Source organism: Pongo pygmaeus, chromosome 7 (assembly GCF_028885625.2).
Source record: "Pongo pygmaeus isolate AG05252 chromosome 7, NHGRI_mPonPyg2-v2.0_pri, whole genome shotgun sequence".
Taxonomy (NCBI): Eukaryota; Metazoa; Chordata; class Mammalia; order Primates; family Hominidae; genus Pongo; species Pongo pygmaeus.
In genome coordinates this window covers 135,975,580-136,000,834 of record NC_072380.2, presented here as the reverse complement: position 1 = coordinate 136,000,834, position 25,255 = coordinate 135,975,580, and the positions used below count along the sequence as shown (strand labels likewise).

Sequence of the window (25,255 nt, the reverse complement as noted above, 5' to 3'; positions counted from 1 at the left end):
TGTTCCCCATGCTGTTTCCAAAGCCCAATTTTGCCTGCCTCTTCCCCACCAGCGCTGAAATAATTCTCATCCTTCAAGGCCCAACTTCAGCCAATGGCACTGACCTCCTGGACCTGCCAGGCAGAAGTGGTGGCTCCCTCTCAGCTGACCCCAGAGAACTTCTTTAGCTCCTGCTGATCTCAGAGCACACACACTAATCCACTCTGCCCACTCAGCAGTTTTTCTTGATAGCCCTGGCATGGCACCTATGCTGGGGTCAGACCCTCCACCAGCCCTTCAGTGTTGAAATGCACAACCTCAGCCCTCTAGCCTCAGCGGAGGAAGCAGGGCTCTTCAGTTTGGGAGAACCATATACAACCAGAAGGAGGGGCCAAAATACCTGAAGCCCCCAGGTAGCAGGGCTAAAAGAAAGGGATAAATGGCCCCTTCTGTTTTTTTGTTTTTGTTTTTGTTTTTGTTTTTACTGGAAACAACTCTAAGGGGTGACTGGTCCCAGGGAAGATGATCCCCTGAAAGGCTAGTAAGCAGATCACCTTTGAATGTCAAGGGCAAAATCATTGTTGGTGTCCTGTGCTCCCTCCAGGAGCTGGCTCCTCCACAGCTCTCAGGAATGACAGTAAACACAAACGGCCCTGCATGTATTCAGGCTATGGCCGCCTTCCTCCTGGGCTGCACATCAGGCTAACCAGCCCAGCCCTCAGCTTCACAGGGACTGGACCCTAGTCAAGGAAGCTGGTGACCCTGGATCAGTTGCCTCCCCTCTCTGTGCCTAAATCCCCCACCCCACTTCTGTCAATTAGGAGGATGATGCCTTCTTCAGAGTGTTGTCATAAAGATTAAATCCTTATTAAAGTCTGTTTTTGTTTTTGTTTTTGTTTTGAGACAGTTTCACTCTGTCACCCAGGCTGGAGTGCATCTCGGCTCACTACAAGCTCCACCTCCCAGGTTCAAGTAATTCTCCTGCCTCAGCCTCCCTCGTAGCTGAGATTACAGGCGCATGCCACCACACCAGCTAATTTTTTGTACACACACATATATATATATATTTTGTTTGTTTGTTTGTCTGTTTGAGACAGTCTCGCTCTGTCACCTAGGCTGGAGTGGATCTTGGCTCACTGCAACCTCTGCCTCCCAGGTTCAAGCAATTCTACTGCCTCAGCCTCCCAAGTAGCTGGAATTACAGGCACCCGCTGCCACACCTGGCTAATTTTTTGTATTTTTAGTAGAGACAGGGTTTTGCCATGTTGGCCAGGCTGGCCTCGAACTCCTAACCTCAGGTGATTCACCCGCCTCAGCCTCCCAATGTGCTGGGATTACAGGTGTGAGCCATCGCGCCCCTCCTGATTTTTTATATTTTTAGTAGAGATGGGGTTTCACCATGTTGGCCTGGCTGGTCTCAAACTCCTGACCTCAAGTGACCCACCCTGGTCAGCCTCCCAAAGTGTTGGGATTACAGGCATGAGCCACCACACCCGGCCCTTATTAAAGTTCTGATCACACCTGGCCTAGTCCCTGACATCCTTCAGCAATGTTAGTTCTGCTTCCTCCTGCCCCTGCCCAAGGCGAGGGCCCCCCAGCTGCGTGATGGACTCTGGAAGGGCAAGTGCAAATTAAAAATGAGATGCTTAATTAAGGGAAGAGACCTTCCCCTTCTTCCTTTTCTACTTCAAAAATTTTAGCTGTATGCAAATTTTTCACACTCCATCCTCCCGTGTTCTGGAAGAAGGTGCCCCTGACTGCAGCTGTCCTCTGACTCCACAAGCAGAACCTCCCTACTGAATGGGTTGGATCCACTTCACTATATAAAAGAGTGAGGTTTTGTTCTGCCTGCTGTCTCTGTAGTGAGTTGCCCATCACGTGCATCATATTCTGGTCTAATGCTTACTTGATAACACAATTGTTTTCCTTCACTTCTACTTTCGTAGGGAAGTTTTCTGAGAGGAGATTTTGTTTTTTCATTTTAATTCCCCAGTAGCTCCCATAAGACAGGGAGAGATGAACTCCACTCCCATCTGTCTTGTGTGGAAATGGTTTCAGACTTCTCTGCTGGCTTCTTTACTTGCAGAGTGGGCTGGGCAGCGGGGCTGAGAGGGGTTAGGCGTTGGGGGCTGGGGGAAGGCATGTTTTCCAGCACTTTCCCTCTAACAAACCCTGCAGAAGGATAACACACAGGAAGGGCCCTTACCTCCTGGAATAGTGCTTCACAAATAAAAAAATTAGTATACTTTCATAATAATAGCTCTTTTCTTTCTTTCTTTTTCTTTTTTTTTTTTTGAGACAGAATTTCTCTCTTGTTGCCCAGGCTGGAGTGCAATGGCGCAATCTCAGCTCACCACAACCTCTGCCTCCTGGGTTCAGGCTATTCTCCTGCCTCAGCCTCTTGAGTAGCTGGGATTACAGGCATGGGCCACCACACATGGCTAATTTTGTATTTTTAGTAGAGATGGGGTTTCTCCATGTTGGTCTGGCTGGTCTCTCAAACTCCTGACCTCAGGTGATCTGCCCACCTCAGCCTCCCAAAGTGCTGGGATTACAGGCGTGAGCCACCGCGCCTGGCCAAAAATGGCTCTTTTCTAATTCACAGAAACCCACTGGAAAGTGAGGTCAAACCACTTTATACAACAGACCAATGTTAGTTAAGCATAAAAATGCTGGTAACAGTAATAATCACGGCCTGCCTGGTAAAACTCACTAATTCTCTTCAAACAGACCCTGCTTGGAATTATAATTATTAATATCGAAATAAATTTGAAAGTATAAGTAATACCAGTGTCTTAAACAACAATACACTCTTAATTGACCTTTTTTTAGTGCATCTCAGATGCCCAGCAGTGAAGTATTTACACTTGCTGTTTTACTTAATTCTACAACAATTCTAATACAAATGGAGTGTGTTATTATTTTCCATTTTGTTCTGATGAGGAAATAGGCCCAGAGAGATGACAGGTACACAGCTATTAAAAGTTGAGTATAGAAGCTGGGCGCAGTGGCTGACGCCTGTAATCCCAGCACTTTCGGAGGCCGAGGAGGGTGGATCAATTGAGGTCAAGAGTTCGAGACCAGCCTGGCCAACATAGTGAAACCCCCGTCTCTACTAAATATACAAGACAATTACCCGGGTGTGGTGGCACACGCCTGTAATTCCAGCTACTCAGGAGGCTGAGGTTGGAGTATCGCTTGAACCAGGAGGCTGAGGCTGCAGTGAGCTGAGATCACGCCACCACCATGCTAGGCAAAAGAGTGTCTCAAAAAAAAGAGTGGGATACGACCTAACACATTCAAATTCTTGTTCTTCTAGGGGAAAGCATAATGTATGAGATATTGTTTGGTTTAAAAGTGAAATGATATGGATTTGAGGATTCGAGGGTGGAACAATTCATATGTTGAGAAGTCGAAGACAGACATTCTGTTTTCCTGAAGGTGTTAAAGGGAAGTTTATCTTGGGAATGTGTTTCAGCTTCATCTGCCCAGCGTTTGACACCATTTGGTAGAGGGAGGAAGCCTCCACTCCTAGCGCAGTTCTGATCTCCCTGAAATGTCTGAAATCCCTTCCGGTCGCTTAAGCTCCTTCATCAGTTTTCATCATGCACACAGATAATAAGAACTTGTTTCTCAGCCTTTTATCTTTACATCTCTGTTTCCAAATGACTGTGTTCCCAGGCCTTCTCCTTTTTTCCACAGAGATAACCGCCCCATGGTCGTGTGCAATGCAGCTTGTGGGTCCTGGGAGGGTGCAACGTTTCTCAAAAATAATTGCCTAATCTTGAACTTTGGGGAAGGACGTTATAGATAAGAGCCTCTGGGTAAGAAGACTTTTTTTAAAAAACATCCAAACTTTGATCTACTGAAGTTCAGATCACTTTATTTATGTTTTATTTTTTTATTTTTTTTAAGGGAGAGTCCCACTCTGTCATCCAGGCTGGAGTGCAGTGGTGCGATCTCGCTCACTGCAGCCTATGCCTCCCAGGTTCAAAGTGATTCTCATGCCTCAGCTTCCCCAGCAGCTGGGATTACAGGTGCATGTCACCATGCCCAGCTAATTTTTGTATTTTTAATAGAGACAGGGTTTCACCATGTTGGCCAGGCTGGTCTCAAACTACTGACCTCAGGTAATCCACCCGCCTTGGCCTCTCAAAGTGCTGGGATTACAGGCGTGAGCCACTGCGCCCAGCCCAGATCACTTTAAAGTGTATCATGTGCTTTGGGGCTACTGAGGAGACAGCTCAACTGCACCTGTTCTTTGATTTCAAACTGTACCTGTTCTTTGATTTCTTCCCCATGTTCAGGGAATCCTCAGCTATTCTAGCCTTTGGCTCAACCTCCTTCTTCCCTTTAGTGATGCAAAACCTGAGTTCCCCAGGGAAGAATGTGTGCCTTGAAATGGAGTGTCAAGAGTGCTGCAAGAATTCCTCAGCTAATATTCACAATCACCGAAAGGGGGAAACAACCCAATGTCTATTGATTGATGACCAGATAAACCAACTGTGGTCTATCCGGTCCATGGAATATTGCTCAGCCATGAAAAGCGAGGAAGCACTGACACACACTACAGCTCGGATGAACCTGGAAAACGTTATGTTAAGTGAGAGAAGCCAGCCACAAAATGCCACATATTGAAAAATAATTCCATTTACATGAAACACCCAGAATAGGCACTTACATGGGGACCCTCAGTGCTATGAAGGACATTCTAGACCTCAAGGCAAGCTGGGCAGGAAGGTGTGAACTGCACTTGTGTGAATGTGCCTCCTAAGCCACATTCTCTTTTTTTCTATAGCCTTGTTCTTCTACCTTCAAATTCTAAAAAGTTTGAGGACGGAATGACGTATTTTAGAGATTCTTCTCTGAAAACTTGCCCCACCCTAGGCCTGAGTGAAGGGCAGCCATGTTTTTGCCACATGCCAGGTTCCCTTCTGCCACCCCTGCCCCAGCCACAGGTTACTGGCTCAGGGGTGGACACCAGACTCAGATACAGCTCATCCACTGGTTGGTGATCTGGGCTGACAGAATGGTTGGACCAGGGGTGACGGTGGTGGGGGCTGGGCTGGGAAGCCCCAAAGTTTAGGGATGAGGAGGTCAGATTTAACTTATACAATCCATGAGGCAGGAGAGAGAACCAGAAAAAGTAGCTAAATAACAGGCCTGTGGACCCATGAAAGCCAGAGTGAGCAGCTTTTACCCTAGCTTTTCCCAGACTTGGGGAGGCCTGGCAGCCGCTGGTCCTGCCCTTGGCTGTGCCTGAGATTAACTGCCACAGCCTTACAACACCCCCTCCCTTCCGCCTTTACTTAGCCAGTTTAAGTAGATTTTCTGTGCCTTACAGTGAAACAGCCTTGACGAACTTAATAGGAACCAAAATGTCGAAAAACAGTGCACGAAGGTCCTTGTTGTATTTGGGAAGAGAGGAAAATTATTACACAATTTTGGACTTTGTTTGGAAAATGTGTAAAGTATTTTAAAAACTGAAGGAGTCCCATTAAAAGAAAAGAGTAAAAATATAAATTATTAAGCTTTGTAGCAAGCAGAGAAAAAAAAAGGAGCTATCTAAAAAAGAAGTAATATGAAAACCTCTCCATTCAACTGCAAACACGAAAGGGGAAAAGCAAAGCAAAGTCAAAATATAAATATTAGAAATAAATCCAAATAGATCAGCAATCACAATAACTAAGTGGATTATACCTATTAAAAGACAGAGATGTTAAAATTATACTTTCAAAAACTTTAATGAGGCTGGGAGCAGTGGCTCATGCCTGTAATCCCTGCACTTCGGGAGGCTGAGGTGGGTGGGTCATCTGAGGTCAGTAGTTCGAGACCAGTCTGGCCATCATGGCAAAACCCCATTTTTACTAAAAATGCAAAACTTAGCCTAGCGTGGTGGCAGGCGCCTGTAATCCCAGCTACAAGGGAGGCTGAGGCAGGAGAATCACTTGAACCCGGGAGGCGGAGGTTGCAGTGAACTGGGATCGCACTACTGCACTCCAGCCTGAGTGACAGAGCGAGACTCCATCTCAAAAAAACAAAAATTAACGATATGCTGTTCACAAAAGACACACTTAAAATCTATCAGCAAGTTTGAAAATAATGGGATGGAGAGACAGTTATACTCTGTGCTGTAGACTGAATGTCTGTTTCTGCTCCAGATTCATATTTGAAATCCTAATACCCAATGTGATGCTATTAGCGTGTAGGGCCTTTGGGGCATGATTAGGTCATGAAGGTAGAACTTTCAGGAAAGGGTTAGTGCCCTTGCAGAAGAGGCCCCAGTGAGCTCCCTCACCTTTTTTTACCATGAAGGGATAAAGATACACTTTCACTGTGTCACACAGTGAAAAGACAGCAGTCTATGAGACAGAAGGTGGGCCTTCCCCAGGCACTGAATCTGCCAACACCTTGACCTAGGATTTCCCAGCCTTCAGGACTGTGAGTAATGGGTTTCCATTGTTTATAAGCTACCCAGTCTATGGGATGTTATTATAGCAGCCCAAATGGACTAAGACACTGTACAAATATAAGCCCAAGGAAGACTGGAGGTAGCAATGTTAATATCATTAAAAGTGGAATTTCAGCTAAACGGCATTAATAAGGCTAAAGAAAGATAGCACATTTTAAATGTAAGGGTTTTCCCCCCCGCCCCCTTTCTCTCTTTCCCTTTATGCTCATTTGTCTCTGGCTAGAGATTTGCCAGTTGGCTTCACCTAGCTTTGGAACAGCATTGCGGGCTCCTGCTCCCTGGGGAAAGAGTGCATCCTTAACACCCCCTGGAAGCCTGCCTTCCACTCCCAGCTTATCCCAATGTTTGTGCTCATATTTCGCTGGTCACTGCTATGTGTTTGCAGCAGAGGAAGTAAGGTAAGATGCAACCAGTTGCCCCCTCTGCACTCTGTCACACTCATCACCTTCCTAAACAAAATGTTCCCAAACGACCTTCGGCTGTTCCTCCCTTCCTCAATTGCTCTCTCATTTCATTCCTCCCACAAAACCCACCATCAAATCCACTTCCCTGGTGCCGCCACTGAGAACATTTCAAAGCATATCTTTTAAGCTCTGAAGTCAAGTTTCAAAGACAGACCCAGGCTAAGTAGCATTGTTAGAATAAATGGGTGGTCAGTCATTTGGATGTAGGTGTCTATGTGTGAGGGTCTAAATACAAACTGAGGCCGGGCGCAGGGGCTCATGCCTATAATCCCAACACTTTCGGAGGCTGAGGCTGGTGGATTGCTTGAGCAAATAATAAAAATTTAAAAAATAAAATAGGGCTGGGCGCAGTGGCTCATGCCTGTAATCTCAGCACTTTGGGAGGCCACATGGGTGGATCACCTGAGGTCAGGAGTTTGACACCAGCCTGGCCAACATGATGAAACCCTGTCTCTACTAAATATACAAAAATTCGCTGGGTGTGGTGGCGGGTGCCTGCAATCCCAGCTACTTGGGGGGCTGAGGGAGGAGAATCGCTTGAATCCTGGAGGTGGAGGTTGCAATGAGCTGTGATTGCACCATTGCACTCCAGCCTGGGTGACAGGGCAAGACTCCATCTCAAAAAAAAAAAAAAAAAAAAAGCAATGGGATGTGCACACACACAACTAAACAAATTGCATCAATTTTTAATTACATCTAAGATATCCGAGGAGGGAAAACAAGAGGATTCTATGTCCTATTGCAATATCAAGGGAAACAGAGGCACCTGGAAATGCCTCTCTACCTGGAATTCTTGCCAGAAAGGGCCCACATTTCCTGCCTCTCGCCCCATCTATGTGATGCAGCTCCAGCTCCGGGCAGAGGGAGACCTTCTGGAGCTGTTCCCAGTGTGTCTGAGCAGCGGGAGCTGGTCTGCACCTCGCTCAGCCCTTGTCCTCCATGAATCCTTGACAGGAGATGAATCTAGGGCTCACCTGTAAGATCCAGACAGGACGAATCTCCAGTCCGAGATGATGAACTTCTCCCGGATTTGGCCAGCGAATTTCCTGCCTGACTTGGCACAGTACACCTCTCCTTCCACACTCCGGATGGAAATGTTCTGTTGAAGGGAAAGTCAAGGTGTCACTTCCTAATTCTGTTTATAGAGATACATTTGGGCTTTAGGCTGGATGTTTGTGTTCCCCTTGCCCGCATTCTGTGTTGAAACCTAATCCCCAGGGTGATGGTACTAGAAGGTGGGGCCCTTGGGAGGAGATTAGGTCATGAAGGTGGAGCACTCATGAATGGGAGGAATGCCTTATAAAGGAGGCGTAGAGAGCTGCCTCACTCCTTCTGCCATGTGAGGACACAGCAAGAAGACAGCCATTTATAAGCCGGGAAGTGGCCTTCACCAGACGCTGAATCTGCCAGAATGTTGATCCTGGAGTTCCCAGCCTCTAGAACCATGAGGAATAAATTTCTGTTGTTATAAGCCACCAGTCTATGGAATTCTGTTATAGCAGCTGTGACGAACTAAGACAATTTGTGTAGGAAAATGTCTGGTAGAATGTTTCATCAAGATGGAAATGTGGGATTCTGGACCATATTAATATTTTCCTTGAGCTGAATTGTCTAAATTGTCTTCATTGTTCTGGCATTAGCTGGCAACAACAAAAAAAAAGGAAGGTGGTAGAATTCAAATAAGGCAGCAAATAAAAGAAAAGCAAGGGCCTAATGCCTATGGAGCCCCGAGTCTAGGCCCCCATGAGCCACAGGTGGCCTGGCAGTTACCTGGAGGCAAGCCCAGCCCTGCCCTTTAAGTGGCTTCACCTGAGTCCCTGACCCCAAGCTGTTCAGAGGGAAGGCTCGGTGCAGCCAGAGGAGGTGGCTTTGGGAGGTAGCAATAGACCCCGTATTGTCTTAAGCAAAGGTGAGTCTGCAACCCTACCATGGCTCTATTTATCCCTTGTCTTCCCTGTAGCACCTGCTGCCCTAGGGCTGGAAGGCTGGAGAAATGGAAGAGCAGGTAAAGTGTGGGAGTCTCAAGGTTAAGGCTGAGGGAGGTGGAATACTGTCTGGTTCCTCAAAAGACTGCTGGTAGCTCGGCAGCTTCTGGGAAGCGCAGTCCTGCCTCCAGCCGCTTCCCCCGGGCTTCTCCGTAGCTCTGTGAGATCTCGAGAGGAGGGACACCATTGTCCTATGGTGAGCAGAGTACTGTCAGGTGTGGCCAGCATAGGCCGTGAAAGCAAGGCCAGTTCTGATGCTCCTGACCTGTTTCAATGGCCTCATGCCAAGGAGGTGTGATCCACGTCATGCCAAACAGACCAGCAGCCAGAAGTCCCAAGGCCTGTGGCAGCAGGAGGCATCACTGAACTCAGCTGCATCCGTGCAGAAGGGAAGGGAGGGAGGGAGGAGGCTTCATTCTTATCTGGGAGGTTCTCCCAGAGGACAGAACCTCTCTTGCCTGAGTTAGAGGAGACTGATCAAAAGAACTCTGAGGGCCACCCATCAGCTGTTCAGCCGGGCCTACTCATGAGAGCTATGGGTGGTGTTCACATTTGAATTAGTTGTCCTCAAATTTGTGTGATGAATCGAACCCTTATCTCTCAGTTTCTTTTCTCTTTGCCAGGAGAGGGAAGTACGGGGTTCAGTTAAGTCCAAGAGGATCAATGTCTTGTTGGGGCCAGGGAGTTCTGAACATGCACCCACAGACCCTGGAGGTTGCCTGCCCTGTGAGATGCAACCCCTGGGCTTCCCCAGCTGAGAGGGGAACAGAAGTACATGGCAGAGATGCTGCTCACCAGATACCCATGACCCTTTACATTTCCCAGCATCTGTGCATCTGGGTAAAGTCAATGGGTTATAAGAGAAAGTGATGAAAATCTCCAGGTCAGATCCTGGAAACATCCTGCAGAGTCCTCCAGCCTTCTCTTTCCCTGTCATGGCTATCTTAGAGGCCGTGTATTTCTCATGATGTAGCTACAATATGGAGGAGGGCCATCTGACCTACATAGGAGTTTTTCTGAGCAAGAAATGAACCTTTATTGTGTTAAGCTATTAACACAAGATGGGGGACATTTGTTACTACTGCATAGACTATCCTATCTGGACTAATATGAGTACCCTTAGGACTCTCATCAGGGCCCCTACCTTGAGGTGACTGTCAGAGATCTGGATTTTGTCACACATCTCCTGGAAGAGCTTCACACCTCCCTGGTCCAGGAGCACACAAACGAACACCCCACGCTTGTTGGCTGCCTCTAGAATGTCACAGAAGATCTCCACATCCGTGAACACATCCATCAGGATGACCAGGACCTGGGCCAGGGCAGAGGGCTCAGTTACCAGAAAAGTCAGGGCCAGCTGCTAACTGGTTTCACCCAAACTGCCTGAGTCCCAGTGGGCCTGGGAGAGCTGTTCCCATTGGGCCAGAGGGGAGAGGATAGGGGTAGAGTGGGTCTGACTGGGCAGGATTAATGGAAGGAAAAGGAAGAACTGGAGTGGAGGGCCCTGCGCCTGTCCTGATACCATCTCTCCAGCCCTACCACCTATCTGTTGGCCCCTATGCCCATTGTGGGAGTGGGGAGTGCAGAGGAGGAAGGGAAAAGGCTAGAAAGAGAAGGAGAGCAGAGAAGAACAAGAAGAAGCATCTCAACAGGTTCTAGGAGAGGAATAAAGTTAAGGTTATGGATTCTCAGTCACTTGGAGCTAGAGGGCACACTATGGCCACTGATTTTCAAATGCTGTTAAGCCGTGGAATCCTATCCTCAAACAAAATCCCATGTGGAGGCACCATATATAAACGCCTAGAACAAGCTGCTGCCCGTGGGATGGAGAAGGGAGTCACGCTCTACCCACAGCTACTGCATCATCTGTCACAGTAGGAACTAGGGAGGGGAGTTCTAGACATCCAGCGAGCAGGAGAGACATCTGTGTTCCTCCTGCCAAGCATTCATTCCCCCTTCTTCTGTCAACAGCATCCCAATCTGACTTCAAGGAATTGCCTCTCCTCCACAATCAATGTGGTTTGGATGGGTCTATTGCCATTCCTTTATTGGATATGGGGACGCCACATGACCAGGACTAGACCAATGGGAGCATGGCATCCCCTGTTGGCCACAGGCATTGGTCCAGAGGTGGTCACATGATCTAAGTTATTCTAATAAGAGTCAGCCCAGGACTTTAGCTGGGACTCCTGGGAAAAGGAGGTGTTCTTTCTACAAGGTTGCTTAGTTGGTATTTTATAAGCAATGGCTGCTGGCAACCATTTTTGCTACCTCTTGGGGAGAGCCTGCCTGACAAAGAAGCCATCCCTGGAGAAAGCAGCCAGGAGGTGGAGACAGAGTCCCAGCAGTGTCATTTGGACTCCTGGTTCCAGCCATGCCTGAGACCAGTGCCACCCTTGACTTTTCCGCTGTGGATGTCAATGAATGTTTCTCTTCTTCTTAAGCTTGTTTGGGTTTACTCTCTATCACCCAATCGTGAGTCCTTTCTAATACCTTAATTGTGATATATTAACAAGCAGCTTATTAGGCAGTCATTAAAAATGTTAATTATTGCCAGGCGCGGTGGCTCACGCCTGTAATCCCAACACTTTGGGAGGCCGAGGCGGGCGGATCATTTGAGGTCTGGAGTTCAAGACCAGCCTGACCAGCGTGGTGAAACCGTGTCTCTACTAAAAATACAAAAAAAAAAAAAAAAAAATTAGCTGGGCTGGTAGTGCACGCCTATAGTCCCAGCTACTGGGGAGGCTGAGGCAAGAGAATAGCTTGAATCCAGGAGGCAGAGGTTGCAGTGAGCCAAGATCGCACCAGTGCACTCCAGCCTGGGTGACAGAAAGAGACTCTGTCTCAAAATAAATAAATAAGTAAATAAATAAAAATGTAAAATGTTAATTTTTTCTTTCTTTCTTTCTCTCTCTCTCTTTCTTTCTTTCCTTCTTTCTTTCTTTTTTTTCTTCCTCTCTCTCTCTCTTTTTTTTTTTTTCTGTAGACATGGGGTTTCACCATGTTGCCCAGGCTGGTCTCGAACTCTTGGGCTTAAGCAATCCTTAAGCCTCAGCCTGCCAAAGTGCTGGGATTACAGGAGTGAGCCACCCCACCTGCTCCATTATAATCTTATGGGAGCACTGTCATAGATGTGGTCTGTCACTAACCAAAATGTCATTATTCCATGCGTGATTGTAGATAAGCCCAAAGAAAAAACTAGCAGTCATGTTAGGATGGGGGATGTGAACCCAGAAAATGAAACAGGTCTCAGTTAATTTAAAAAGTTTATTTTGCCAAGGTTAAGGACATGCCCGAGGAAGTCCTGATGACATGTGCCCAAGGTTGTATAAATGTATACAATGATTTTATACATTTTAGGGGGACATGAGACATCAATTAATAGATGTAAGAAGTACTTTGGTTCAGTCTGGAAAGGTGGGACAAGTGGAAGCAAAGGCAGGAAGACTCAAAGCCAGGAGGGAGCTTCCAGGTCACAGATAGGTGAGACACAAACTGTTGGAATCTTTTGAGTTTCTGATTAGCCGATTAGCCTTTCCATAGGAGGCATCAGATATGCATCTATCTCAGTGAGCAGAGGGGTGACTTTGAGTAGAATGGGAGGCAGGTTTGCCTTAAGCAGTTTCCAGCTTGAGTTTTTCTTAGTGATTTTGGGGGCCCAAGATATTTTCCTTTCACAGGGAATACGGCCATTCACTTTCTTCAAGATTACCTGTAATAATAAGATTCCACTATCTTTCTAATCATTGCAATATATATATATATATATATATATTTTCTTTTTTTTTTTGAGATGGAGTCTTGCTCTTTCGCCCAGGCCGGACTGCAGTGGTGCTATCTCGGCTCACTGCAAGCTCCACCTCCCGGGTTCATGCCATTCTCCTGCCTCAACCTCCCGAGTAGCTGGGACTACAGGCACCTGCCACCGCGCCCAGCTAATTTTTTGTGTTTTTAGTAGAGACGGGGTTTCACAGTATTAGCCAGGATGGTCTCCATCTCCTGACCTTGTGATCCGCCCGCCTCGGCCTCCCAAAGTGCTGACATTACAGGCGTGAGCCACTGCGCCCGGCCCATTGCAATATATTTTTTAAAACCACCGCCATCTGGGAAGTAGCCAAGGAAAGAGAGTTGTCTCACTGGCAGGCCAAACTGATGGCTGGTATCCACTTGGAATCAACTTTCTGCGATGTGGATGGATAGCTTGACAGGGGAGGGAACTCCTCAGAAATTGCTCACCCTGGGCAGGAAATCGGAAAAGATGTTCTAATAATGAGGCTGTGATCATTAGAACCACGGCCCTGTAATCACACAATTAATTGTCTTGCACACATTTAGCCTTATGGCACTGAAAGCAGCTTAGGCTTTCCCTGTTTGCTGAAAGATAAATGCCTCCTCTTCCAAGGTATTGACAAAAGAAACAATTCCCTCCCTCCCTGATAGGTCAGTAAGTACTTCCAATTCTGTACCAATGAACCATCATTTTCCTGAGACAGGGCTGGTGAGCTGGTGATTGAACAGAGACAGGGGCGGGTTTGGAAATAACCCAGCATCTTGAATTAAAGGATGCTTGGAAATACAGGCTCACCCTGTCTAGGGTTATCTTGTTTGCTTCCTGTTGGGATTGTCTTCCAGCTGGATTAATTTGAAGCCAGTAACTGGTTTGGACCACTGTTCTTCCTAAGAAGGTATAGTGGGTTGAAGGCCAGGCACGGTGGCTTATGCCTGTAATCCCAGCACATTGGGAGGCCGAGGCTGGTGTATTGCTTGAGGCCAAGAGTTCGAAACCAACCTGGGCGAAACGCCATCTCTACTAAAAATACAAAATCAATTCAGTGTGGTGGCACACGCCTGTAATCCTGGCTACTTGGGGTGCTGGGGCAGGAGAATCGCTTGAACCTGGGAGGCAGAGGTTGCAGTGAGCCGACATCGCACCACTGCACTCCAGCCTGGGTGACAGAGTGAGACCCTGTTTCAAAAAAAAAAAAAAAAAGAAAGAAAGAAAAAAAAGAAAAAGAAGGTATAGTGCATTGAATGGTGTCTCCTCAAAAGATACGTCCAACCCTAACCACCAGAACTGTGCACCTTACCTCATTTGGAAAAAGCTTCTTTGCAGATGTAATTCAGTAAAGGATCTCAAGATGATCATCCTGAGTTATCTGGTGGGCTCTAAATCCGATGATACGTGTCCTTATGAGAGATATCAGAAGAGAAGCACCGGGAGAGGAGGAGAAAGCCGTGTGAAGCCTAAAGCAGAGATTGGAGCGATGTGGCCATGAACCAGGAATGCTTGGAGCTACCAGAAGTTGGGAGAGGCAGAGAAGAACCCTCTCCTCGGGACTTCATAGTGGGCTCAGCCCAGTGACACCTGGATTTCTGACTTTTGGCCACCAGAACTGTGAGGGAATAAATTTCTGTAGTTTTAAGCCACAAAATGTGTGGTAATTTGTTATGGCAGCCATAGAAAGCTAAGACAAAGGGTAGCACATAACCCAGAGAAAAAGCCTTCTGTCTGGAGTTAGGGAACTTTGACGCTCGTCCTGATGCTGCTGGGAATTAGCCTTCAAACAAGTCAATACCTCTCCTATACCTATAAAACACTGCACAATAATAGCACGTTAGCTATCAGAAAAGATGGGTCTAACCATAAACCCAGATAATGTAAATTATAGTACTATAAAATAAAGGTGATTACATTAGTATATGTTTAAAATATGACTGTTGGTTTTATACACATTGTTCATGAGAAAGTGTGGGTAATGTTAGAATAGCAGAATGCAAGAGTGTTGTTCTAAGCCAGGTTATGGAAGAGGGTTAAAATTAGTGCCCAGGCTGGGTATGGTGGCATGTGTCTGTAGTCTCAAGAGGCTGAGACAAGAGAATTGCTTGAGCCCAGGAGTTCGAGTCTAGCCTGGGCAACATAGTGAGACCCAGTATCTAAAAAAACAAACAAAAAACCTAGTGCTACTCCTCTATGGGTATAAGCAAAGAAACAGGATATAGAAGGCTGTGTCTTGTAAGGCCACTCAGAGGGGCCAGCACAGCAGGGAGGGGTTGCCGAGAGGGAGAAGGACACATTCGCCATGACACCTGGCTGAAGAAAGAGGGTCTGGAAGCAGAGCCTGGCATGCCGGTTCCAGGAGTCCCGAGCTCCAGTGAGAGGAGGCGCCCAGCCAGGGGATGCTGTCTGCTGGACCACAGCACTCTCAGGGCTACCCTGTGGGGACCTCACATCCTGGCTGAGAATTCCTTGCTCCTTGCCAGGCGGATGTGAGTTTCTCAGGGGCTGGAAATCCTCAGGGGAAATGAGATTTGGGTCCTGTTGGGGCTGCCATCCATGTTGGGCACAGTTGTTGGGGCACTCAGCACCCCACCTCCACTCTATTTTCCTCTTTCTTTTTCTCTCCTATGTTTTGGTGCTGTTTCTGAGCTTGCTTTTGAGGGATGAGTAATAACAACAGCAACTTTCTGTTGAGCACCTTCTATCAGCCCTGTGTCCACCTGAGATGCCTTTTACCACACGATGGCCTGGTTTCCAAATGAGGAGCAGAGGTGCAGGTCACCTTCCGACACCTCCGGGCTAGAATGCAGAGGTGGCCCGGACCCCCACCACAGTCCATGCCTCGGACTTTCTGCTTCAGGACTAAGGGAAGGACTGATGTCCATCTGTCTGCCTATTTGTCTGTCTGTTTCCATAAGATACAGCCTGAGGGAGGGAGGTAGAAAGGAGGATATTATAGAAAAAGAGCAATAGGCCTGGTGCAGTGGCTCACGCCTGTAATCCCAGCACTTTGGGAGGCCGAGGTGGGCGGATCACTTGAGGTCAGGAGTTCGAGACCAGCCTGGCCAACAAGGTGAAACCCCAACTCTACTAAAAAAAAAAAAAAATACAAAAGTTAGGTGGGCGTGGTGGCACGTGCCTGTAATTCCAGCTACTTGGGAGGTTGAGGCACAAGAATTGCTTGAATCTGGGAGGCAGAGGTTGCAGTGAGCTGAGATCGCGCCACTGCACTCCAGCCTGGGCGACAGAGCGAGACTCAGTCTCAGAAAACAAAAAACAAAAAACAATAAAAATAAAATAAAAGAGCAATAATTCCAGCCCCCAGTTTCCCTGCCAGGAGCATCATCCCACCTCGTCCCCACTTCACTTTCTCCACTGGCCCCGGCTTGCCTGAAAAACTCCCTGTCCATTTGGTGTCAGGACCCCCTTCCACTCTGAAAAATTATTGGTGATCTCAAAGAGCTTTTGTTCGTGTGGGTTATAGCTATTGGCGTTTGCCATATTGGAAACTAAAACTGAATAGTTTTTGAAATAGTTCTTTATTATTAATAGTTATTTTAAAATATCAATAATAAGCCCATTGTATGTTAACATAAAATAACAATTTTAATGAAAAAGAAATGTACAGACATCTGCCACCACACTGAGCTAATTTTTGTATTTTTAGTAGGGATGGGGTTTCACCATCTTGGCCAGGCTGGTCTTGAACTCCTGACCTCAGGTGATCCGCCTGCCTCGGCCTCCCAAAGTGCTGAGATTACAGGTGAGAGCCACCGCGCCCAGCCTGGAATAAAGAAATTTGGGCATGAAGGGAAGGAAGGAGAATTCCTGCTTCTAGAGCAGAAACTGCTCCAGGAAACACCTCTCATGCTGGGTCTCTCAGTTTGTCCCCTTCTGGCTCCGCTCGGGGGCTGAGGCTTAGGAAAGGGAGAATTCAAATCTATTTCCCCACTCTCTCCTATTCTTCTCCCCACCTACTTCCAAGGACAGCCTAGGCTGAGGCTCCAGCTCCCCAGCTGTGTCTGTGGGAACTGGCTGTCCCTGAGTCCCTGCACGTGGGGGTGTGTGTATGTGCATTTGTGTGCATTCGTGTGTGTGTATGTGTGTGCATATATGTGTGTGTGTGTGTGACAGGGACATCACAAACCCTGCCTTCCACTCTTAAAAATTATTGGTGATCTCAAAGAGCTTTTGTTCATGTGGATTATAGCTATTTATGTTTGCCATATTAGAAACTATAACTGGCCAGGCGCGGTGGCTCATGCCTGTAATCCCAGCACTTTGGGAGGCCGAGGTGGGTGGATCATGAGGTCAGGAGCTCAAGATCAGCCTGGCCAACATGGTGAAACCCTGTCTCTACTAAAAATACAAAAATTAGCCGCGTGTGGTGGTGCATGCCTGTAATCCCAGCTACTTGGGAGGCTGAGGCAGGAGAATCACTTGAACCTTGGGGGCAGAGGTTGTAGTGAGCCAAGATCGAGCCACTGCACTCCAGCCTGGGCAACAGAGTGAGACTCTGTCTCAAAAAAAGACATTAAAACTGTGAATTGTTTGAAATAGTTCTTTATTATTAATAGAGTGCCTATTAACCAATAATTATAACCAATTAATTATTATTGGGTGCCTGGCAGACACCCAAACGGGTGAACCCCTGAGGGTCCCAGGACAACAGGGAATGGTGGGGACTGTGGCAAAGGGGACCCACCCAACGAAGTAGCCAAACTCCACGCCAGCAGAGCCCACTTGCTAAGAGGAGCTGGAAGTTCTTACTTTCAGGTGAAATCTTCAGATTTTTAAGTGTTGTCCTAAGTTCATAACACGCTATGTTGGTCCAAAGGACATGAGCGGTCTCAGGGTCCTGGAGGTGGATGCAGAAGCCTCACTGGGTGTGGAGTGGGGAGGAGAGGGACTCAGCCAGGGGACTGTGTTTTACAAGCCCTAAGCAGGCTTCCTTCCAGGGATCCTCCCTCACCCTTTGAGCAGCTACGATTGACAATTTCCCCCAACAGCATTGGTCCCCACCCCTTGGGAGAGCACTGAACTTCATGCGGAAAGACCAGAACTGGCACACACAGGAATAGGCCTTTGGAGCCTGGAGGGACTTTAGTCCGGCATAGGAGCTGAGCCCTAAGGAGTCCAGGGACTTGCCTGAGGGGGTGCAGCCAGCGCAGGGCCACAAGGCAGCGTGGGCACTCCTGGCCGCCTGCCTGGATGCATCCTCTAATGCTGCCCTGCCACAGAAACATGAAATACTGCTCCAAGCAGCCCAGCCACACTAAAAGCCAACGCCCCACCTGTTGTTACCTTCGACTAAATTTTCCAGAACTCCACTCCCTCCCTCCTCCTCCACATGTGGCCTCTTCACCCTTGGATGCTTTTTCTGGAAGCTTAAAATTTCACACGGTATTGAACTTGGGAGGGAATTCAGTTATGAGACTGGGACCCTAGCAAAAAACCAACCCAAACATCAGCATGGTCTTTTATGACTTCTTCTAAGTGTAACAAAATAAGTAGTTTGAATGAGAGAGAGGGAGAGAGGGAGACAGAGAGGATTTTACAGATGATGAATGTTTTTCCTTGGGGTCCATTCTCTCCTGCCTGTCTGCAGCACAGGAGCGAGGGGTGGGCACCCACAGCCTGGCACTGGAGTCATTTTGTGCACCTGCGGTAGAACAAGACCCCTGAGCTCAAGTCCCTTCATTCGTCTCTGGCTGACAGCAGGATGTCACTTGAGGCTGGAGATCTTGGGGCATTGGGAGAACTCCTGATCCAGCTCTTACAGTGCCTGAAATCCTACCAGCCCAGCTCTGGGCTTGAAGGTTTTTTTCTCTTCTAAAGATACTTCTCAAAGTGTGAATATTCTGGGGAGAGAGAAACCCCCTCTGCTGCCTACCCCATCTTCTGCCTGGCCACTGGCTGGACTCAAGAGCCACAAGATCATTTGTGGGCAGACAGGTCTTAGCAGAGTCTGAGAGGAGAAGGGGCAAAGGTGAGCCCAGCGGAGTGGTCCCGTTACATTTGGAAGCGCAGAGGTGGGCACCTAACACAGCCTGGGGAATTTAGGAAAGGTTTTCTGGGGAAGAGGCTTTCATGCTGGGTCCTGAAGCAGGAGTAGGTGTGTATCAAATGAAAAGCAGGGAAGGCAAGCGGGGCCAGGCAGAGGGAACAGCACACGCAAAGGCCCAAAGACAAGCTCTACAGGGCACTTGGTATGGAGCAGGAGGAGGTGGAAGCCATGCTAAGGAGTTTGTTCTTCCCATTATGGGCAACTGGGAGCTACTGAAGGCTCTAAGCAGGGAAAAGACCAAATTAGATTTGTAGTACAGAAAAGGTTGCTCTAGCAGGGAAAAGACCAAATTAGATTTGTAGTACAGAAAAGGTTGCTCTAGCAGGGCACTGGGGCTCACACCTGTAATCCCAGCATTTTGGGAGGCTGATGCGGGCAGATCACCTAAGGTCACGAGTTCAAAACCAGCCTGGCCAACATGGTGAAACCTCATCTCTACTAAAAATACAAAAATCAACTGGGCGTGGTGACATGCGCCTGTAATCCCGGCTACTCAAGAGGCTGAAGCAGGAGAATCGCTTGAACCCGGGAGGTGGAGGTTGCAGTGACCCGAGATAGTGCCACTACACTCCAGCTTGGGCAACAGAGCAAGAAGAGCAAGACTCTGTCTCAAAAAAAAAAAAAAAAAAGAGAAAAGAAAAGAAAAAAGAAAAAAAAAGAAAGAGAGGAAAAGCCGCTTTACTGCAGTATGGAGACTGCGACACTGGGGATCAAAATGGAAGAGGGGGCCAGGCAGGAAGCGATTGCGGGAGTTCCAGTGATAAGTGGTGGTGGCCTGGACCTTGGTTGTGATAGGTGGGATCAGGAGGTCAGTGGTCCAGGGCAAGGCGGACAGCAACGCGCCTCCATCCAAAGCCCCAGTTATCTGGACTCTGACCCTGGGAGCAAAATGCACCCCCCTCCCTGCTCCATCGGCCCCCGATCCTCCCTGCTACGTGGCCACGGAGACAGGGGCTTTGCCATCGGTACCTGGCTAGTCCGGGTGATGCAGCGGCGGACGAGGTCTCTGATGTTGTTGTGCTTGTCAGTCTGGAAGTACACGGTGGCGCTGGATTTTTCCTTCAGGTAGGGCTTCTCAGCTGAGGCCCAGCTGTGCAGTAGGGCCGGCTCGCTGCCCTCTGAGGCCACAGGGAAGTAGGTGCCGGACTGTAGGGAGCTGGAGTCCAGTCCCTTAGGGCCTGCTTCCGCCCCTCCCAGGGTGTCTGGCGGACACGGGGGCTCCCTGGCCTGGGCCTGGATGTACTGGGCCTCCACCGAGGACAAGAAGTCCACCTCGCCTTCCTGGCTGAGCACCCGCCAGTAGGCTTCAGAACCTCCATCCAAGAGGGCGTCCGTGGCCAGCCGGGCACTCTCGTTGTCACTAAAGTCAGCCCTGGCTGGACGGACCCACTGGCTCTTGACATCTTCCAGACGCTTCCGGATTTTGCCCAGGTGCCTTGACCGGCTCATGCTGCCCGTCCGTGGGTGGTGCTGGGGGAGGCTGGCACGTCAGCTCCTTCAGATGTGGGAAGCAAATGGAGCACACCACGGAGGAGTGGGGCTCCTGCAACCCTGGGAGGCCGTCTGCTCCCAGGATCAGTGTGCAGGGCACCTCCAAGAAGTGATTTACTGCTGTCCTGAGCAATGCTTCTCAGAACTCCTCATCTGCAGCCACGGGATTGGCTTATCTCTCAGGGCCACCTGCCCTGCCCTCGGGCCGGCAGGGCTGGCTCAGACACCTCCTTGGCACAGTCAGCCATGGGATATTTCCTCTCCTCCCAGCCGCAGGGGGAGGCGAAGGTGAGCCGGCTTTCCTGCTGGGTTTCACAACTCTCCCTCAGGCCTTTGTTACCAAGCAGGGAGCCTCCCTGGCACCACCAGCCCAGCTGGACGATGGGCCTGAAGGAGGCCTGCCTGCCTCTGCTCCTCTCCTGGGTGCCTCGATTGCCATGCTGTTTCAAAGATAAGAATTTCCCTGTGGGGGGAAAGATGCCATCCCTGAGATGCGCCCCCACTCCGTGTGAGGAGGGAGCTGGACACGGGCCAGGGAGAGCTGTTGACCAGGGGCGCCTCCTCTCCTTGGTTACACCCAATGCCCACCCCTCCCTGCCCTATGAAGGAGCTCCTTTCTCCCATGCCCTTTCAAGTGTTTGTCATTGTCGTGTTTGCAGAGACTGCAAAGAGGTTCCAGTTCTCAGGCCAACGCCTCCTCGCTGGAAGTGGCTGCTTGGAACTGGAGAACCAGCCGAAGCTGCCGGCGGCCCACGAGCCCAGGGGACCAGTCGGTCTTGGCGCTGGAGAGGGAGGAGCAGCACGTGGGTTTGAAATCTATGAACGCTGAGGGGAGTGACCACGTGTTCTTTCCAGATCAGATCGTGGTCTGACAACGGGATGGACTGCCTAAAACCCTGACTCTGTTTGGTTGGGCTCTGCTGGAAACAGGCTCTGAGACTAGGATTTGAGTACAAGTGGTTAATCGGAAGATCATTCTGAGAAGCACAGAGAGAAGTGGGGAAGAGAAACGGGAAGGGAAGAAAGCCAGGTCAGGTGAAGCTGAGGAGCAGGCCACTGTTGTGGACATCTGGGTTCATGGATATCTCTGGGGACATCAGGGAGTTCCAGCCTGTGGGAACCTCTGGGTGATGGTGCCAAATACATCTCAAGGTTTTCCTGCCCAAAGGGTGAGAAAGCTGAGGAGTTTATCTAAGGAGTCCTAGTTATCATTGGCTGAGGGCTGCTCCCGGGGCCAGTTCACCAAGCACAGCCCTGAACCCAGAGAAAGCCTTCGGGCAGTGTCAGGTGCTACAGGCAGAGAGTGCTGTGGGAGTGGTGAGGAGTAAATAAATGAAAGTAAAGAAATGAAAGCAAGGCCCTGACGCTATCTGCTAAGGGACGATACCAAGAAATCAGGATTGTGTGGTCTTCAAAGAGCCAGGACATGGTAAGAACCTGATGTCTCTCAGTGGCATAGCCATTCTTTGGAGAAAAACAGCTACGAACACCTGTAACCCTACTGTCGCTGTGGCCCTTGGCCTCAGCCCAGCAGTACCACAGTATTTTTTAAAGTGTGGTGCGGCTGGGTGCAGTGACTCACGCCTGTAATCCCAGCACTTTGGGAGGCCGAGGCAGGTGGTTCACTTGAGGTCAGGGGTTCAAGACCAGCCTGGCCAACACGGTGAAACACTGTCACTACTAAAAATACAAAAATTAGCCAGGCTTGGTGGCATGCCCCTGTAGTCCCAGCTACTCGGGCAGGAGATCAGGCAGGAGAATCACTTCAACCCAGGAGGCAGAGGCTGCAATGAGCCAAGATCACACCATTGCACTCCATCCTGGGCAACAGAGCAAAACTCTGTCTCAAAAAATAAAATAATAAAATAAAATAAAAGGAATCTCTTCTTTCTCTCTCTCTCTCTTTTTTTTTTTGGAACATCGAAGGAATCCAATTCACAATCTTGAGCAATCCTCTCTTTATTCCATTTTATCTCCTCCCTACAATCCCTGGAGGTCAAAGAGGACAAACCCAATAAACCCTCTCTCCCATTGCCTTTTTGGATCTACGCCTTTTCCCTTCTGCCTTTTGCCAACTCTTGCTTCTGGAGATTGACGTAAACCCTTTTCTCACATCCTCCTCCCATCTTCCCTCCTCTCCGGTCTGGTCTGTGTCCTCCTCAGGCCATTCTCTGTTCCTGCATCACCCAAGTCCTGTCCCGAGTCTAGTGAGGTAGACCCGGGGGCAGGGCAGTGGTCCATGGATTTGCTGGGCTTCACTCCATGGCTCCGAAGCTGTCCATAGAGACTATACTCTCAGTGATCACTTCCCGAGTTCATTACTAGAGAAGTTTCTCTGAACGGGTAGAGCACTGGGAACCAGGAGGGGGAGGTGAGCGTTTTCTCCTGAGCATGAGGTGGCTTTAGGTATTGCTTCATGGCAATTTGGCAACTGCCATGTGCCATTGAAGATGGTTCTTATCTGCCTCTGGAAGAGGAAGAGGACACAATCTGAGTGGTTCCCATTTATGTTAATTTTTTTAAAGTTGTCAATGGCTCCCCATTGCCTGTTAAACTAAGTACCAAGTCTTGAGCCTATCTGAGAAACTGCACAAAATGGTCCCATATGTTCATTCCAGCCTGGCTTCTCCCATACTTGGCCATCGCTGAGTGCTCACTGCATGCTGGCTGTCTATACTGAGGGAGAAATGGATTATTAGTCCTCATTTCACCAAAGAGGAAACCAAGGCTCAGAAAGATCGAGTTACTTGCCCAAGATCACACAGCTGGTAAATGGCAGACCCCATGTACTTTCCACCATTCCAAGCTTCACTTTTTTCTTTCCCATTCCCCTTCCCTTTCTACTCACAGCACATTACAAATCCTCTTATTGGTTCCTGAATATGCATAGGGGAGAATTTTAAAAGTAGGTGGGTATTCCGGGGTTCTCCTTTCACCTGGATCTAATTCTCTTTCTTGGTTGAATAAATGCTTGAGTGTCTCCCTGAGACAGAGGTGAGTATCCTAGACCTGTAGGGACCATTTTCTCCTTGTCTTCTCACAGAGCAGCTCTTTAAAACAAAACAAAAAAAGGAATCTGAATGAAATGTTTCCCTCTAGAGCCCTGCTTCTGTCCCCAGCTCTTGGTCCTCACACAGATCCAGAGATTCTAGCTGAATCCTGTAGAACAGTCAGCAAACACACCGTACATGTTAGTGCCACTCATCCTCCATTCCTGGCAGACATTACTAGTTGATCATAGGATTCTGCCAGTGAGCTGGGAACTGTTCTGTTGCCACTCTTTATAGGGATTATCTTAGTCCATTTATGCTGCTCTAACAGGATGCCACAGACTGGGTGATTTATAATGAACAGAAATTTATTTGGCTCATGGTTCTGGGGGCTGAGAAGTCCAAAAGCATGGTGCCACTATCTGGTAAGACCTTCTGCACTGTGCATCCCATAATGCATGGCAGAAGAAAGAGAGAGAAAGAAGGGGCCGAACTCATTTTAACAAACCCACTCCCATGATAATGACATTAATCTCATGAATACATGAGGGCAGAATACCCATGGCCTAATTACTTCTCATTAGGCCCCACCTCTCAACACTTTTGCACTGGGGATTAAGCTTCCAACACATGAACTTTAGGAGACACATTCAAACCATAGCAGGGATCAAAAAGAAGTCCTTACCTGAAGGAATGTTGAAGGTACTGCAAGCTCTTCAGTTACTGATGAGAAAACGGTAGCCCAGAAAGAGGAAGTGACTGTTCTCCAAGTCATCAAACTGGTTGGTGATTCTCATCAGCTTAGTCTCTCATCTCTCCTCGGCAGCCCAGCCCTGTGAAGTATCCTCATTCTTGCCGGCTGTAATAACAAAATTCCCCACCTAGGATTACACTTCTGAACCAGGAAGTCTGGCCAGCTGTTGAACTGCACGTTCATACCTTGAAAAAGCCTTATCAAGGAGCCTTCAGTGACAGGCACTGTGGATTATGGAGGACTCCACTTCCCTTTTTCCTTCCTGTGGCCATCTGAAGTGTGGTTGTCTCCTTTTCATGAGGTCATCCAACAATAAGAGAAAGGATGAGAAGCTAGGCTCCCGTTAATAAATGAGTGGCATTGGGGCTTCCTGAAAATTCCATTTATCTAGAACAGTGGTACTCAGCTGGAGGTGATTTTGGACCCCATCCAGGGGACATCAGGCAACATCGGTAGCCATTTTTGGTTGTCATTCTGGGGGCCTGGGTTGCTAACTGGCATTAGTGAGAATAAGCCAGGGGTGTTGCTATATCCAACAACACACAAAGTCCCCCACAGTACAGAGCTGCCTGGCCCAAAACACCTGCAGCGCTGAGGCTGAGGAACACACTCACAGGTGATGGGCCCTCACCTGTTGACTGATGTGGGGATCCCAGTCCCCTGCCGTTGTTCAGTCTGTTCCCCCAGTCTTTCCTTCCACCATCATAACTTATTCAAATCTTTCCCAGCATTCAAGGTCTATATCCTGAATCCGACCTACGCTGGGAAGCCCTCCTGGTGAATTACCAAGCGGCTGTAACTGCTCCTCTTCTGGTCTGCAAGGTGCTTGTAGAATATGTCTCAGGGAGTCTTGTCCTGGAGGTCATGGGTGTATTGCCCCTTCTCCCACTGCTTCTAATTCCTTGAGCAGTGCAATGGCAAAAGGCTTACATGAACTTTGAGTTGGGCACAACTGTGTCCAGACTGTGCCTATGATAGGGGACCTCAGGAAGGTAACATAGAGGACCTCACTGAACTTCACTTTTCTCGTCCCTATAGTAACAGTAACGTGTGGGGCACGTCCTATGTGTGTGCAGTGGTGTCCTAGGTGCTTTTCATGTGTTAACTCACTTCAGCCTCATGACAACCCTGTGAGTAAGTGCTATTACCATTCCATTTCATGGATGAAGGAAATAAGGCACAGCGGTAACCTCAAAGGGCGTGAGATCTAAGGGCGCTGCACTGGGTGGTCAGTGAACAAACCTTGTCCAGTTTCTGCTTGGCTCTTTAGCTGGA

General features: G+C 48.5%; 1 protein-coding gene and 1 non-coding gene across 3 annotated transcripts in view; one reads left to right on the top strand and one right to left on the bottom strand.

Moving 5' to 3' along the window:
- Nucleotides 1-20,386, bottom strand: part of FAM83A (family with sequence similarity 83 member A) — a 28,918-nt gene extending 8,532 nt beyond the window's left edge. Inside the window, exons 1-3 of one of the 2 annotated variants that reach the window (XM_054499263.1) lie at nucleotides 19,715-20,386; nucleotides 10,045-10,212; nucleotides 7,890-8,014 (exon numbers count right to left, since the gene is read on the bottom strand). In XM_054499263.1, the coding sequence (XP_054355238.1) occupies nucleotides 7,890-8,014; nucleotides 10,045-10,212; nucleotides 19,715-20,194 (773 nt within the window). In that variant the 5' untranslated portion in view covers nucleotides 20,195-20,386. The remainder of the gene's footprint in view (nucleotides 1-7,889; nucleotides 8,015-10,044; nucleotides 10,213-19,714) is intronic. The other variant, XM_054499264.2, reaches the window with a different exon arrangement.
- A 2,133-nt stretch (nucleotides 20,387-22,519) lies between these two features.
- On the top strand, nucleotides 22,520-22,735 carry LOC129043357 (small nucleolar RNA U3). The gene has a single exon (XR_008504440.1). It is a non-coding gene; the product is annotated as a small nucleolar RNA U3 (small nucleolar RNA).
- Nucleotides 22,736-25,255: the final 2,520 nt, after the last annotated feature.